Raw genomic sequence first — 18,169 nt, forward strand, 5'->3', positions numbered from 1 at the left:
TTACTACACATATACTAGACTTGAAGCTGAGAAAGCTGGAAGCAAATAAGCAAAGGAAAAAAAGCTCCAACAAAAGCCTGCTCTCTTTAGCCAAAGAGCCAGAAAAGGACAGCCTAGCAAGACAGAAAAATTTTTAGACTGTAACTGCTCCATTCCAGCTACATATGACAGAAAAAATTGGCCCCACCCCACCGTCAAAAGCCTGGTGGGAAATTGAAACTTTACTCTTGCCGGAAGGTAATGAGGTACTCTTACACCCCTGCCAGGGTGGAATCAAAAAAGGTTGAATGTGGAGCTGGGACTTTCATCTTAGAGGATTAATGAGATTCCCCCTCCATATTGTCAGTGCCAACATTATGGGGATCTTGGACTTCCATCCTCAAGTAGTAGTAATGACCACAGCTCCGCTTCCCCACTGTGATGGTATCAGAGGAAGCCTAGTGGAGCGTCAGCTAAACCGAAGCATTAAATAAGATGAAGAGTCAATGGCATTTTTCACATAAGTAGAACAAACAGTCCTGAAATATGTATGGAGCCACAAAAGATACTGAATAACCAAAGCAGTCTTGAGAAAGAGAACAAAGCCAAAAGTATCATGTTTCCTGATTTCAAACTATATTATAAAGTTCTAGTAATCAAAACAGTATGTTATTGCCATAAAAACTGCCACATAGATCCATGGAACAGAATAGAGAGCCAAGAAATAAACCCGTGCATACATTGTCAATTAATTGATGACAGAGGAACCAAGAATATACAGTGGGGAAAGGACAATCTCTTCAATAAATGGTGTTAAGGAAACTGGACAGTGACATGGAAAAAAATGCAACTGTACCATTATCTTACACCATACACAAAAATTAACTCAAAATGGATTAAAGATTTGAGTGTAAAACCTGAAACCATAGAACTTCTAGAAGAAAACAGATGGTAAGCTCCTTGACATTGGTCTTGACAATGATTTTTTGGATTTAACACCAAAAGCAAAGGCAACAGAAGTGAAAGTGAACAAGCAGGAGTATGTCAAACCAAAAGGCTTCTGCACAGCAAAGGAAACTATCAATAAAATGAAGAGGCAACTGGGCTGCCTGGGTGGCACAGTTGGTTAAGTGTCTGCCTTTGACTCAGGTCATGTTCCCAGGGTCCCACTCATGCCTCTCTCTCTCTCTCTGTCTCAAATGAATAAATGAAATCTTTAAAAAAGTGAAAAGGCAACCCACTGAGTTGGAGAAAATATTTACAAATCATATATCAGATAAGGTGTTAATATTCAAAATACATAAAGAACTTATGCAATTCAGTAACAAAAACAAACAAAAAAACACCAAAAAACATGCAAAAAACCGAAAACAATCCAATTAAAAAATGGGAAGATCTAAGTAGAATTTTTCCAGAAAAGATACAGATGGCCAAAGGTCACATGAAAGGACAACATCAGTAATTGTCAGGGAAATGCAATTGAAACCACAAGGAAATTTCATCTCACACCTGTTAGAATGGCTATCATCAAAAAGACAAGAAATAATAAGTGTTGATGAGGATGTGGAGAATAGGGAATCCTCATGCTCTTTTGGTGGGAATGTAAATTGGTAGAGCCACTATGGAAAACAGGTTCCTTAAAAAAGTTAAAAATAGAACTACCACATGATTCAACACCACCACTTCTGGATATTTGCCCAAAGGAAATGAGAACACTAACTTGAAGGGATATATGCAACCCACTCATGTTCATTGCAACATTATTTACAATAACCAAGATATGGAAACATCTTAAATGTCCATTGATGGGTGAATGGATAAAGAAAATGTGACAGCACACACATGCACACACACATACACACACACATGTGCACGCACACACACACAGAAATATTCAGTCACAAAAAAAGGATGAAATCTTGCCATTTGTTACAACATGGGTGGACCTTGAAGACATTATGCTAAGTGAAATAAACAATACAGAGAAAGACAAGTGATCTCACTTACATGCAGAATCTAAACCCCCCCCCCCCCAAAAAAAAACAAGCTCAGAGATACAGAGTGGTGGTTGTCAGAAATGAGGGGCAGGGAGGTGGGAGATATGGTGAAGGGAGTGAAAGGTATAAACTTCTGGTTATAAAAAAGTTGGGGATGTAATGCACAGCATGGAGACTATAGTTAACAATACTGCATTGCATATTTGAAAGTTGCTTAAAGAGTGGATTTTAAAAGTTTCTTTTCACAAGAAAAGAAATTCTGTAACTACATATGGTGATGAATAATTTGTTATTTTTTAAATTATTTTTATGAACATTGTATTTTATTAACATGTATTATTTGCCCCAGCAGTACAGGTAATGGTGATAAATATTAACTAGTTAATATTAACTAGACTTATTGTGGTGATCATTTTGCAACATATATAAATGTCAAATCATTGTACTGAAACCAGTATAATGTTATATGTCAGTTATACTTCAATAACCAAAATAAATAGAAAGGAAATAGAAAATCTTAGGAAAGAAATAAAAAATACTGGGAAGAAACACAAACATTTTAGGATTAAAAATATAATAACTGAAATAAAAAGCCTAGTAGACGGGTTCAAAAGTAGAATGGAGGAGATAGGATTCAGTGAACTTGAAGATAGAACAATGAAATTTATCCAGTTTGAACAACAAAGAGAAATAGATTGAAAAAAAATTTACAGACTTGTGGGGGCAGGTCCCTTAAGGACCTGTGGGAATATAGTAAAAGATCTAACATTTGTGTTATTGCATTCATGTAAGGAGAAGAAAAAGAAGAGGTGGTGGTGACTGAAAATGTGTAGGAGAAAAAAAAAACTTTCCAAATTTAGGAGAAAAAAAAAATCCAAATTTACCAAATTTGGAAAAAGACATATTTAGGAAGCTGAACAAACCCAAGAAGAAAAATCTAAAGAAATTTGTAGTAAGCCATATAATAGTCAAACATCTGAGAAATAATGATAGGAAAAACCTTGAAAGCACCAAGAGAGGAACTATATGTTATCTATAGGAGAAAAACATTTGAATAGCAGTGCATTCTCATCAGAAACTAGGGAGGCCAGAAATCAGTCCTATATCTAGAGAAAATATCCTTTGGGAATGAAGGGGAATCAAGACACTTTCAGATGAAAAGGAAACCAGGACAATTTGTTGCTGGCAGATTTCACTTAAAAGAATGACCAGAGGAAGTTCTCTAAATAGGAAGAAAATAATAAAAAAAGGAATCTTGGAGTATCTAGAAGGAACAAAAAGAAGTAAAACAAAAATATGACTAAAGCAAAAGTTTCCTTCTCCTTTTGAATGTTCTAAATTATGTTTGTCAGTTGAAGTAAGAAATTATCATGTTATTAACTGTATATAGAAGAAATGTTTAAAATAGTTATAAATGAGGAAAGGTATAAAGGGAAGTGAGGTTTCATATTACTTGAACTGGTAAAATGATGACATTTGTAGGCTTTGATAAATTATGTTTATAGAATATAATTCCTAGATCAAAACTAAAAAGCTATGCAAAGAGATACCCTGAAAAACACCATAGATAAACAAAAGTAGAATTTAAAAATATGTCCAGATAACAGGAAGGCAAGAAAATGAAAACAAAGAAACAAAAGATACCAGAGAGACCAAACAAAACAAAAAATGAAATGGCAGAGCAAATCCCCAAGATAACTTTAAATTGTCTAGGTACACCAATTACGTGATGGAGATTGCAGAGTAGATTAAAAAACATGGCCCAAGTAACTAGCTTCAAATATAATGACATAGGAGATTGAAAACAAAATGGTAGGAGGAGTCGTCAAGATGGCGGAGTAGCAGGCTGAGACGACATCAAGTAGCAGGAGATCAGCTAGATAGCTTATCTAACCATTGCGAACACCTACAAATCCAATGGGAAATCGAAGAGAAGAAGAGCAACAATTCTAGAAACAGAAAATTGATCACTTTCTGAAAGGTAGGACTGACGGAGAAGTGAATCCAAAGAGATGGAAAGATAGACCGCGGGGGGAGGGGCCGGCTCCCGGCAAGCAGCGGAGCAACGGAGTACAAAATCAGGACTTTTAAAAGTCTGCTCCACTGAGGGACATTGTTCCAGAGGCTAAACCGGGGGGAAGCCCACGAGGGGTCAGCGTAACCCCAGGTCCCGCGGGGCCACAGAAGGACCGGGGGTGTCTGAGTGTCGCAGAGCTCACAGGTATTGAAGTGGGGAAGCCTGCTACAGCGACAAAGCCAAGGAGTGAGCTCTCAGCTCGGGGTTTCCTTGAACCGGGCACAGGCTGGGTGAGCTCAGAGAGTGGCCGGAGGCCAGAGAGACAGAGTGACTGAATGCTTTTCTCCAAGCGCGCGGCTGGAGGCCAGGGAGATGGAAGCGACAGAGCACTTTTCTCCAAGCGCGAGTGATTGAGTGCTTTTCTCCAAGCGCGACCAGAGGCCAGGGAGATGGGAGCGATTGGGCGCTTTTCTCTGAGGGTGCACTGAGGAGCAGGACCCCGAGCTCTCGGCTCCTCTGGGCTGGAGATTGGGAGGCTGCCATTATCATTCCCGTCCTCCGGAACTCTACCGAAAGCGTTAAGGGAACAAAAGCTCCCAAAAGCAAACCTGAGCGGATTACTTAGCCTGGCCCCTGATAAGGGCGGGGCAATTCCGCCTCTGGCAAAGACTCTTGAGAATCACTACAACAGGCCCCTCCCCGAGAAGATCAACAAGAAACCCAGCCAAGACCAGCTTCACTCACCAAGGAGAACAGCAGAATTCCAGAGGAGGAGAAAGCAAATCTTATTTGGACAAAATGACAAGGCGGAAAAACTCACCACAAAAAAAAGAACAAGAGACAGTACCGAAGGCTGGGGACCTAATCAATACGGACATTAGTAATATGACAGATCTAGTGTTCAGAATGACGATTCTCAAGGTTCTAGCTAGGCTTGAAAAAGGTGTGGAAGATATTAGAGAAGCCCTCTCCTGAGAGATAAAAGCCCTTTCTGGAGACATAAAAGAACTAAAATCTAACCAAGTTGAAATAAAAAAAGCTATTAATGAGGTGCAATCAAAAATGGAAGCTCTTACTGCTAGGATAAATGAGGCAGCGGAAAGAATTAGTGACATAGAAGACCAAATGACAGAGAATAAAGAAGCTGAGCAAAAGAGAGACAAACAAATACTGGACCATGAGGAGAGAATTTGAGAGATAAGTGACACCATAAGACGACACAACATTAGAATATTTGGGATTCCAGAAGAAGAAGAAAGAGAGAGGGGAGCAGAAGGTATATTGGAGAGAATTATTGTAGAGAATTTCCCTAATATGGCAAAGGGAACAAACATCAAAATCCAGGAGATGCAAAGAACGCCCCTCAAAATCAATAAAAATAGGTCCACACCCCGTCATCTGATAGTAAAATTTACAAGTCTTAGCGACAAAGAGAAAATCCTGAAAGCAGCCCGGGAAAAGAAGCCTGTAACATACAAGGGTAAAAATATTAGATTGGCAGTGGACTTATCCACAGAGACCTGGCAGGCCAGAAAGAACTGGCATGAGATATTCAGAGCACTAAACGAGAAAAACATGCAGCCAAGAATACTATATCCAGCTAGGCTATCAATGAAAATAGATGGAGAGATAAAAAGCTTCCAGGACAAACAAAAACTGAAAGAATTTGCAAACACCAAACCAGCTCTACAGGAAATACTGAAAAGCATCCTCTAAGCAAAGAGAGAGCCTAAAAGTAGTAGATCAGAAAGGAACAGAGACAATATACAATAACAGTCACCTTACAGGCAATACAATGGCACTAAATTCATATCTCTCAATAGTTACCCTGAATGTTAATGGGCTCAATGCCCCAATCAAAAGACACAGGGTGTCAGAATGGATAAAAAAACCCCATCAATATGCTGCCTACAAGAAACTCATTTTAGACCCGAAGACACCTCCAGATTTAAAGTGAGGGGGTGGAAAACAATGTACCATGCTAATGGACATCAGAAGAAAGCTGGGGTGGCAATCCTTATATCAGATCAATTAGATTTTAAGCCAAAGACTATAATAAGAGATGAGGAAGGACACTATATCATACTCAAAGGGTCTGTCCAAAAAGAAGACATAACAATTTTAAATATCTATGCCCCTAACATGGGAGCAGCTAACTATATAAACCAATTAATAACAGAATTACAGACCAATATCCTTGATGAACACAGATGCGAAAATTCTCACCAAAATACTGGCCAATAGGATCCAACAGTACGTTAAAAGAATTATTCACCATGACTAAATGGGATTTATTCCAGGGCTGCAAGGTTGGTTCAACATCTGCAAATCAATCAATGTGATACAATACATTGATAAAAGACAGAACAAGAACCATATGATACTCAATAGATGCTGAAAAAGCATTTGACAAAGTGCAGCATCCCTTCCTAATTAAAACTCTTCAAAGTGTAGGGATAGAGGGCACATACCTCAATATTATCCAAGCCATCTATAAAAAACCCACTGAAAATATCATTCTCAATGGAGAAAAACTGAAAGCTTTTCTGCTAAGGTCAGGAACACAGCAGGGATGTCCGTTATCCCCACTGCTATTCAACATAGTACTAGAAGTCCTAGCCTCAGCAATCAGACAATAAAAAGAAATTAAAGGCATCCAAATCGGCAAAGAAGAAGTCAAACAATCACTCTTTTCAGATGATATGATACTATATGTGGAAAACCCAAAAGGCTCCACTCCAAAACTGCTAGAACTTGTACAGGAATTCAGTAAAGTGTCAGGATATAAAGTCAATGCACAGAAATCAGTTGCATTTCTTTACACTAACAACAAGACAGAAGAAAGAGAAATTAAGGAGTCAATCCCATTTACAATTGCACCCAAAACCGTAAGATACCTAGGAATAAACCTAACCAAAGAGGCAAAGAATCTATACTCAGAAAACTATAAAGTACTCATGAAAGAAATTGAGGAAGACACAAAGAAATGGAAAAATGTTCCATGCTCCTGGATTGGAAGAAAAATATTGTGAAAATGTCTATTCTACCTAAAGCAATCTATACATTTAATGCAATCCCTATCAAAATCCCACCCATTTTTTTTTCAAAGAAATGGAACAAATAATCCTAAAATTTATATGGAACGAGAAAAGACCTCAAATACCCAGAGGAATATTGAAAAGAAAGCCAAAGTGGGTGGCATCACAATTCTAGACTTCAAGCTCTATTACAAAGCTGTCATCATCAAGACAGTATGGTACTGGCACAAAAACAGACACATAGATCAATGGAACAGAATAGAGAGCCCAGAAATAGACCCTCAACTCTATGGTCAACTAATCTTTGACAAAGCAGGAAGCAATGTCCAATGGAAAAAAGACAGTCTCTTCAATAAATGGTGTTGGGAAAATTGGACAGCCACATGCAGAAAAATGAAATTGGACCATTTCCTTACACCACACACGAAAATAGACTCAAAATGGATGAAGAACCTCAATATGAGAAAGCAGTCCATCAAAATCCTTGAGGAGAACACAGGCAGCAACCTCTTCGACTTCAGCCACAGCAACTTCTTCCTAGGAACATCGCCAAAGGCAAGGGAAGCAAGGGCAAAAATGAACTATTGGGATTTCATCAAGATCAAAAGCTTTTGCACAGCAAAGGAAACAGTTAACAAAACCAGTTAACAAAAGACAACTGACAGAATGGAAGAAGATATTTGCAAACGACATATCAGATAAAGGGCTAGTATCCAAAATCTATAAAGAACTTAGCAAACTCAACACCCAAAGAACAAATAATCCAATCAAGAAATGAGCAGAGGACATGAACAGACATTTCTGCAAAGAAGACATCCAGATGGTCAACAAACAAATGAAAAAATGCTCCATATCACTCGGCATCAGGGAAATACAAATCAAAACCACAATGAGACACCACCTCACACCAGTCAGAATGGCTAAAATTAACAAGTCAGGAAATGACAGATGCTGGCGAGTATGCGGAGAGAGGGGAACCCTCCTACACTGTTGGTGGGAATGCAAGCTGGTGCAACCACTCTGGAAAACAGTGTGGAGGTTCCTCAAAAAGTTGAAAATAGAAAATAGAGCTACCCTATGACCCAGCGATTGCACTACTGGGTATTTACCCTACAGATACAAACGTGGTGCTCCGAAGGGGCATGTGTACCCAAATGTTTATAGCAGCAATGTCCACAATAGCCAAACTATGGCAAGAACCTAGATGTCCATCAACAGATGAATGGATAAAGAAGAAGTGGTATATATACACAATGGAATACTAAGCAGCCATCAAAAGAAATGAAATCTTGCCATTTGCGATGACGTGGGTGGAACTAGAGGGTATTATGCTTAGTGAAATAAGTCAATCGGAGAAAGACAACTATCATATGATCTCTCTGATATGAGGAAGTGGAAATGCAATGTGGGGGGCTTGGGGGGTAGGAAAAGAATAAATGAAACAAGATGGGATCAGGAGGGAGACAAACCATAAAAGACTCAATCTCAAAAAACAGACTGAGGGTTGCTGGGGGGAGGGGAGACGGGAGAGGGTGGTGGGGATATGGACATTGGGGAGGGTATGTGCTATGGTGAGTGCTGTGAAATGTGTAAACCTGGCGATTCATAGACCTGTACCCCCAGGGATAAAAATACATTATATGTTTATTTAAAAATTAAAAAAAAAGGTAAAAAAAGTATATCATGCAAACATAAAGAAATGCAGATTATTAGTTAATATTAATATCATTAATATCAGATAAAGCAAACTTTGAAGCAAAGAAAATTATCAGAGACAGAGGGGCATTGTATTATGATAAAAGTGTCAACCAACCAGGAAGGCATAGCAATCTTGAGAAGTTTGTGCACCAAAGAACAGACCTACAACTATATGAAGCAAAAACTGGAATGAGAAATAGGCAATTCCACAATTGCGTTTGGAAACGTCACCACCTCTCTAAATAATTAATAAAAACACTTAGAAAATCAGCAAAGTTATAGGAGAACTCAAAATTCCATTAACCAATCTAGTTGAAATTATAGAACATTTTACCCCCAAAAAGCAGAATAAATATTCTTTTCAAGTTCCCATAGGATATATACTAAGATAGAACATATCTGTAATGGGCTGAAATTAGAGATCAATAACAAAGATAAGAAAAAAATCTCCAAATATTTGGAAGCTAAACAATAAAGTTAGAAGTACCTGTGCATTGATGACAAAGTCTCGAGATCAAAAAAAATATATATAAATACATATATTATATATAATATATATATTTAAGATTTTATTTATTTTAGAGAAGGCAAGCATGAGCAGTGGGAGGAGCGGAGGGACAAGCATACTCCCCACTGAGTGTAGAGCCGAATGGACACAGGCTCAATCCCAGGACCCCGAGATCATGATCTGAGCCAAAGGCAGACACTTAACCGACTGAGCCACCCAGGTGCTCTCCCCACCTTTCTTTAAACTGAAAATGCAACTGCCACTCAGCAATAAAAAGAAAGGAATTCTTGATATATGCAGCTGTAAGGATGAATCTTCAGAGATTTACACTGAAAAAGCCAGTTTTAAAAGATTACATACTGTATGGTTTCCTTATATAACATTCTTAAAGTAATGAAATTATAGAAATGGAAGACACATCGGTGGTTTCTAGGGTTTCAGGATGGGAGGACATTGGATGAGTGCGTCTATAAAAGGACAACATGAGGGACCCTTGTGGTGATGAAAATGTTTTGTATTTTGACAGGTGATGTTAATATATGCTTGTTATATTGTACTATAGTTTTGCAAGATGTTACCTTTGAGGGAAACTGGGTAAAGGATAGGTGGGATCTCTCTTACTATTTCTTAAAACTGCATGTGAATCTACAATTATCTCAAAATAAAAAAAATTTAATAAAAAATTATGATCATTAGAGCAAAAAAAAAGCAGTTGAACTTAGTTATAAAGGTAATCTTGAGTGATAATTTGTGTAGCTAAAAGAGAATATATTAAGTGATAATTCCCACAGCTAAAACCATATCAATGACTTTCATGCCTTGATACTTTAAAAATTTATTGTTGTTTGCCAAAGGCAAGGGAAGCAAGGGCAAAAATGAACTATTGGGAGTTCATCAAGATAAAAAGCTTTTGCACAGCGAAGGAAACAGTCAATAAAACCAAAAGACAACTGACAGAATGGAAGACGATATTTGCAAATGACATATCAGATAAAGGGCTAGTATCCAAAATCTATAAAAAAGTTATCAAATTCAACACACAAAGAACAAATAATCCAATCAAGAAATGAGCAGAGGACATGAACAGACATTTCTGCAAAGAAGACATCCAGATGGCCAACAGACACATGAAAAAGCCCACATCATTTGGCATCAGGGAAATACAAATCAAAACCAAAATGAGATACTGCCTCAGACCAGTCAGAATGGCTAAAATTAACAAGTCAGAAAATGACAGGTCTTGGTGAGGGTGTGTAGAAAGGGGAACCCTCCCACACTGTTGGTGGGAATGCAAGCTGGTGCAGCCACACTGGAAAACAGCATGGAGGTTCCTCAAAAAGATGAATATAGAGCTGCCCTATGACTGCAGTTGCATGACTAGGTATTTACCCTAAAGATACAAGTGTAGGGATCCGAAGGGGTACATGCACCTGAATGTTTATAGCAGCAATGTCCACAATAACCAAACTATGGAAAGAGCCTAGATGTCCGTCAACAGACAAATGGATAAAGAAGAAGTGGTATATATATACAATGGATTATGCAACCATCAAAAAACCTGAAATGTTGCCATTTGCAATGACGTAGATGGAACTAGAGGGTATTATGCTAAGCGAAGTAAGTCAGTTAGAGAAAGACAATTATCATATGATCCCCCTGATATGAGGAATTAGAGAAACAAGACAGAGGATCATAGGAAAAGGGAGGGAAAAATTAAACAAGATGAAACCAGAGAGGGAGACAAGCTATAAGAGACTCTTAATCTCAGGAAACAAACTGATGGTTGTTTGAGGGGAGTGGGAGTGGGATGGATGGGGTGCCTGGGTGATGGATGTTGGGGAGGGTATGTGCTATGGTAAGTGCTGTGAATTGTGTAAGACTGATGAATCACAGACCTGAACCCCTGAAGTAAATAATACATTATATGTCAATAGAAAAAAAATTTATTATTTTGTACTTTGAGTGGATTTTTTTTATCCATTTATGATTTGTAACATTGTACATCAGTTTTTTATTCAAGTTATGTAGTTCTTAAGTGTTGATACATTTCACTCTACAATATCAAAATATCAATTTTAAATATTACTAGAAAAAGGTTTTAGCATTGTGTTAGAAGGTGGAGGGGGGACAGTAAAATATCCTCCAGACTTAGGAGGCACTTTGAGACTGAAAATGAAGCAAACCACTCCATACTATTCACACAGTTTATTCAGGGTAACTTACTGACACGGGGGGATTGGGCACACAAATGACTCAGGTATGATGCAGGTAATCTCTGTCCAATCTGGACCTTAATCCCTAAATTTTATAGAGTGAGGTGCATGGAGGTGAGTTCAAAGGGTAGTCATCTCAAGTGACGCCATTTGCGCACCAGTCATCTCAACCAGTTATTGAAAGTGGAGCCTTTGTGTGCTGAGATCAGAATAAGCCCTCTCACATTCCTGTCAGGGTATACATTAACCTCCATGGGTCCTGGAACATGTGGCACTGAGAGAGGTCTTTGCACGGGCATGAACAAGATGGAGAGCCAAAAATGGAGTCAGTGTTGTCAACACTCCTACACACTGGGAAATGAGACTCATGGTGAGAGACTCCTTCTATATGGTGAGAGACACACATCTCCCAGAATTTTCATTTTTCCTAAAAACTTAAGTTTTTTCATTGGCACACTTACTCTCAATGGTTTTATTTGAAATGACACCATTGCTTCATTCATTTTCAAGAAAATGTTTGCTGTGTACTCAAATCTGAATGAACAGTTTGATGTTTGTCCTTCAGATGAAAATGGTGGCTAGTTCATTCAGTTCACAACTCTAACAAAATAGCACATGTGTTTTTCCTCACAGCCAGCATCCTACTTCACTGTGGCCGCAGGAGCACTTCATGTGTATTTCTCATTCAGTCGCATTGATGTGTACTTAAAAAAAAGATGTGTTTAAAAGTTGAGATATGAGCGCCTGGGTGGCTCAGTGGGTTAAGCCCCTGCCTTCGGCTCGGGTCATGATCTCAGGGTCCTGGGATCAAGCCCCGCATCGGGCTCCCTGCTCAGTGGGAAGCCTGATACTTCCTCTCCCACTCCCCCTGCTTGTGTTCCCTCTCTTGCTGTATCTATCTCTGTCAAGTAATAAATAAAATCCTTAAAAAAAAAGTCAGGGGAAATATAATTACCAATAATACCATGCATTCAAGCAGCTATTATTTTTAAAATCTTACATTTTCTTGAACATTTTGCCATAAACGCCTGATTATTTTTCTGCCTCCATTTAAAATTTTTAAATTTTTATCAATTTTTTATTATGTTGTTAATCACCATATAGCACACCATTAGTTTTTGACGTCAACTATTTTTTAAAAAAGATTTATCTATTCATTTGAGAGAGAAAGAGAGTGCATGCATGTGTGTGCAGGGGGAGGGGAAGAGGAAGAGGAGAGAATCTCCAGCAGACTCCCCACCGAATGCATAGCCCAACATGGGGCTTGAACCCATGACCCTGAGATCATGACCTGAACCAAAATCAAGAGTTGTACGCTCAACTGACTGAGCCATCCAGGTGCCACAATGCCTCTGACCATTTTTAAAAATAATTTTGTCTTTTATTGTTTGCTTTATTATTATTTATTGATACTGAACTTAATTTTGTAGAATTATTTTAGAGTACAGAAAAGTTACAGAGGTATAGAGGTTTCCCATACATTACACATTCTGTTTCCTCTGTTATTAATATGACAATATTGGATTGAATAGTGGCTCCAAAGAGCTATATTTAAGTCCTAAGCCACAGTACCTGTGCATGTGACCTTATTTGAAAATAGGGATTTTGCACAAAACAGACACTTCTCCGAAGAAGACATACAAATGGCTGGCAGACACATGAAAAAATGTTCATCATCATTATCCATCAGGGAGATTCAAATCAAAACCACATTGAGATAAAAAAAAAAAGAAAATAGGGTCTCTGCAGTTATAATTCAGGATTTTGGGATTAATCCTGGATTTAGAGTGGGCCCTAAATCCAATAGGATAGGGTCCTTATAAGAGGAAAATGCCACTTGAACGCACAGGGAAGAACATGTGACAGCAGAGGCAGAGATTGGAATGACGCAGCTGCAAGCTAAGGAATGCCAAGGACTGATGACAACCACTTCAAGCTCGAAAGAGGGAAGAAAGGATCATTTCCTAGAGCCTTCAGAGGAGCATGGGCCTTCCTACAACTTGACTTTGGACTTCTAGTCTCCAGAGCAGTGACAGAGTACATTTCTGTTAGTTTAAACCACCCAGTGGTAATTTGTTATGGCAGCCTTAGGAGACTAATACAGTTGACAGTATCATGACCCCGTATTTACACATTATTATTAACTAAGGTCCATACTTCATTCGGATTTCTTTAGTTTTTATATAATGTCCATTTTCTGTTCCAGGGTCACATCCAGGATACCACATTTAGTTGTCATGCTTAGTTGCTTTAGGGTTTCTCTCGGCTGTGACAGTTTCTGACGCTTTGGGGGAGTGGTGGGCAGATATTTTGTAGAATGTCCTCCAGTTGGGATTTGCCCGATGTGATTTTGAAATTAAGACAACCAAGATAAAGTGCCATTTTGATCACATCATATCAAAGGTACAAATTATCAACCTGTGTTATCACTTCTGATGTTAACAATCTAAGGTACTGTTTGCCAAGTTTCTTCATCATGTAGTCTCCCTTTCTCTCCGTTTCCATATTGCAGTCTTTGGAATATGGAGTTGTGCTCTACCTTCTTGAGGGTAGAGTATAACATAAAATTTAATCTGTATTTGTACAGATTTGTCTATTCTTATTTATTCATTCAATTATTTGTATCAGTATGACTCATGGATGGTTATGTTGTACTTTAAGTTATATTCTAATAATACTTTACTACTATTATTATTATTATTGTTTTATTAACATATTTTGAGCTTTGGTTATTAAGAGTTCCTTCAGTTGGCTTCTATGTCTCTTCTAACATATCCCATTATTGTGGGATTTTAAAATTTATTTTTATTTTTATTCTTTTTTTTTAAGGTTCTATTTATTTATTTGACAGAGAGAGACAGTGGGAGAGGAAACACAAACAGGGGGAGTAGGGAAGGGAGAAGCAGGCTTCCCGCGGTGCAGGGAGCCTGATGCAGGGCTTCCAGGACCCTGGGATCATGACCTGAGTCAAAGGCAGACACTTAACAACTGAGCCACACAGGCTCCCCTTGTGGGATTTTTTAAATACTTTTTTCAAAAACAGGCTCAGAGAAAGTCAATTATCATACGGTTTCACTTATTTGTGGAACATAAGGAATAGCATGGAGGACGTTAGGAGAAGGGAAAAATGAAGGGGGAGAAATCAGATTGGGAGATGAACCATGAGAGACTATGGACTCTGGGAAACAAACTGAGGATTTTAGAAGGGAGGGGTTGGGGGATAGGTGAGTCTGGTGATGGGTATTAAAGAAGGCACAGATTGCATGGAGCAGTAGGTATTATCTGCAAACAATGAATTATGGAACACTACATCAAAAACTAATGATGTACTGAATGGCGACTAACATAACACAATTAAAAAAACCCAAAACAAAAATAAACAAAAAAACAGGCTCATCTTACGTATTTCCTGCCCTAGACCATAGACTCAGCCATTTATATAAGAAACCCTAGTTGACTTTATTGGAGAATGTGATTAGAAACTAAGATCTAGGCATTAGGTGTGCTTGTTGGTACCAGGCCTCCTCAGCTGACACAGCAAGGAAATATGTTTGGTATACCAACTCCTGTAAATATTTCTATATGTAACCATCTGTGTCTAAATTAAGCTAAGTAAGAGTTTATACTGATGTCTTCAACTCTAATCCATTACCACATGATCATTCCAACCTCCTCCCTTGCTTTTCTTTAAACTCCCAATCCAATAGCAATAACCCTGGCTTCTACCGTCTTCCATCTATTTACTTAACTGTTCAATTCCAGTAGAGAAGTATCAGAATTATTAACCCATATTTCTGCGAGATACAATTTCACAACTAAATTCAATGTTATGTACAATTTCTTTTGCCTTTACTCTTGTAAACTGTATTCATTTCCAAAGCTACTAAGGTCAACAACTCTCTCCCCAACCCCTTCAGTGAGGTTGTTTCATACATTTCTAATACAGTTAGATTGTGTTGTTACATTCTGCATTCTATCCTGGGATTCCTCTTGATTTCCTAAATGATTTAAAAAAATTTACATACATAAAGCTTCTCTCTTTGAGCTCTAAAGTTCAGTAAGTTTTGATAAATGCATGTTATATAGCCACAATTCCAGTATCATATAGAATAATTTCACCTCCCTAAAAATTCACCTATGCCTGATTAAGTTTTATTTTGAAAAAGTTTGAATAAACAAACAATTATAGAAACCAAACTAATGTACACTTGGGGACACTTCATCAAGAATTGATGCTAACTAGGGCGCCTGGGTGGCTCAGTGGGTTAAAGCCTCTGCCTTTGGCTCAGGTCACGATCCCAGTCCTGGGATCGAGCATCAGGCTCTCTGCTCAGTGGGGAGCCTGCTTCCTCCTCTCTCTGTCTGCCTCTCTGCCTACTTGTGATCTCTGTCTGTCAAATAAATAAATAAAATCTTTAAAAAAAATTGATGCTAACTTTTTGTCATACTTGTTTTAGATTTTTAAAGTAAACTTGAAAAATAAGTCCTTTTGTACTTTTTTCTAATTCTTTTTCTCTTCCTCCTTACTTAAGGGCAGTTACTGTTATAATTCCGGTCTTCCTCATCCATGATTTTATACTTTAATAGATATATTTGTGGCACTAAACAATAAATACTATAGTTCTGTGTGTTCTAGAGATATTTATATAAGGGACACTATTTTGTTTCCATCTTTCTAAAACTTCCTTATTATACTGTCAATACTAGGCTTCTAAGATCCATCTATGGTTTGTAATTTTGGGGTTTGAATAGCCCTATAGTATTAGTTATATGACTATGTCATATTTTATTCATCATCATTCATGTTTTTCTATTAATGGACATTTAGATTGGGCTTTGTTTTTTTGCTATTTCATAGCTATATTAGTTTTTTTTAAAAGATTTTATTTATTCATTTGACAGAGATAACAAGTAGGCAGAGAGGCAGGCAGAAAGAGAGGGGGAAGCAGGCTCCCCGCTGAGCAGAGAGCCCAATGTGGGGCTCAATCCCAGGACCCTGAGATCATGACCTGAGCTGAAGGCAGCGGCTTAACCCACTGAGCCACCCAGGCACCCCTATATTAATATTTTTGTACATGTCTCTTCATGCAAATGTATAAGAATTTTCTTAGAATATGTAACTGGAAGTGAAGTTACTGGTTCATATGGCATGCACATTTTCTGTTTTCCTAGGAATGGCCAGCTTGCCTCCAGTGTGGTTCTAGTAGTTTCCCCACATTCTCAGCATAAATTGGAATTGCCAACTTGACATTTCTGCTAATCTGATGGGTATGAAAAGTTGTCTTTTCCAGAATTTCAGAGGCTATGGAACCAATCAACTCACTATCTGGGCCACTAGAAATACTTTTGATAGGAGTTTGGGTTCTTAAACTACAGATTATTTGTTAGTTTCTAATAGACTTATTTTATTTTCAAAGGTGTCTGCTTATCCAGGATGTACGAAGTTGTTTTGGAGTCTAACTTCACCCAAATTCTCTGCCCCAGTATCTGTTATGAAGGAAACTCTATATCCAGAATATGAGGTAACCTGCAGAATGACTTTTCTCTGTTGTTGTTTAATAATTAAATGGTGTAATTGATCATGACATTAAATTTTACTGGATAGTTTTATGGAAATTGTCAGACAACTATTGGCATAATTAAGAATGACAAGATGGTACTATAGCATTATACTTATCCATATTACTTTAGCCAGTCAAGAAGATTGTTCTGTTTTTTTTTGAAAAAATATTTTATTTGACTGAAGTTCCAAGACATATAAGATCTCCATGGCATTGGTTTTTAAAGTGAACTTTTAGTTAATTTAATGTTAAAAAAAAGCTTAGCGGCGCCTGGGTGGCTCAGTGGGTTAAGCCTCTGCCAAAGCTCAGGTCATGATCTCAGGATCCTGGGATCGAGCCCCGCATCAGGCTCTCTGCTCAGTAGGGAGCCTGCTTCCTCCTCTCTCTCTGTCTGCCTCTCTGCCTGCTTGTGATCTCTCTCTGTCAGATAAATAAATAAAATCTTAAAAAAAAAAAAAAAGCTTAACATCACCCAATATGATTATCACTATTTTTTCTTCCTTCCTTAAGCAGTGTTTTCTCTCATTTTATGTTATAGTGATTATTTTAAAACTTAGAAAAATTAAGAGACGAAAACCAAGTTCACCTATTATTGGTGAAGAATTTCTGCAAGACGATTACAGCCTGCTTTTTGGGCCATTTTCTTTTATGGTTAAAATTTTTTCTTCCTCCTCTTTCTTTTCTCTCCCCTCTTTCTTTTTCCTTTTTATTTTTTTTCCTCTTAAAACAGTTCTGTGATGAACATTATTGTGCATAATCTTTTAATGGTACTTAGGGTTATTTTATATGCATGTGATTTAAGGCAGCTTACTAAAACTCATATTAGAAAACAATAAAACAAGTAGTTGAGGAAGTCATAGGGAGAAAATGAGACAGGTAATAGTGTAATAGAGTCCAAGGTAAAATTAAATTAAAAATTTCTGTCCAGAATGGATAAGGAAGATGTGGTCCATATACACTATGGAGTATTATGCCTCCATCAGAAAGGATGAATACCCAACTTTTGTAGCAACATGGATGGGACTGGAAGAGATTATGCTGAGTGAAATAAGTCAAGCAGAGAGAGTCAATTATCATATGGTTTCACTTATTTGTGGAGCATAACAAATAGCATGGAGGACAAGGGGAGTTAGAGAGGAGAAGGGAGTTGGGGGCAAT

At 37.9% G+C, this 18,169-nt stretch overlaps 1 protein-coding gene across 1 annotated transcript in view; it reads left to right on the plus strand.

Moving 5' to 3' along the window:
• LOC111158034 (tetratricopeptide repeat domain 6) overlaps positions 1 to 18,169 on the plus strand; it is a 218,685-nt gene that overhangs the window by 119,770 nt on the left and 80,746 nt on the right. The window contains exon 7 of the mRNA XM_022519831.1: positions 16,868 to 16,972. Within this exon, the coding sequence (XP_022375539.1) occupies positions 16,868 to 16,972 (105 nt within the window). The remainder of the gene's footprint in view (positions 1 to 16,867; positions 16,973 to 18,169) is intronic.

This window comes from Enhydra lutris, unplaced genomic scaffold, assembly GCF_002288905.1.
Source record: "Enhydra lutris kenyoni isolate GAN:26980312 unplaced genomic scaffold, ASM228890v2 scaffoldscaffold4, whole genome shotgun sequence".
Classification (NCBI taxonomy): domain Eukaryota; kingdom Metazoa; phylum Chordata; class Mammalia; order Carnivora; family Mustelidae; genus Enhydra; species Enhydra lutris.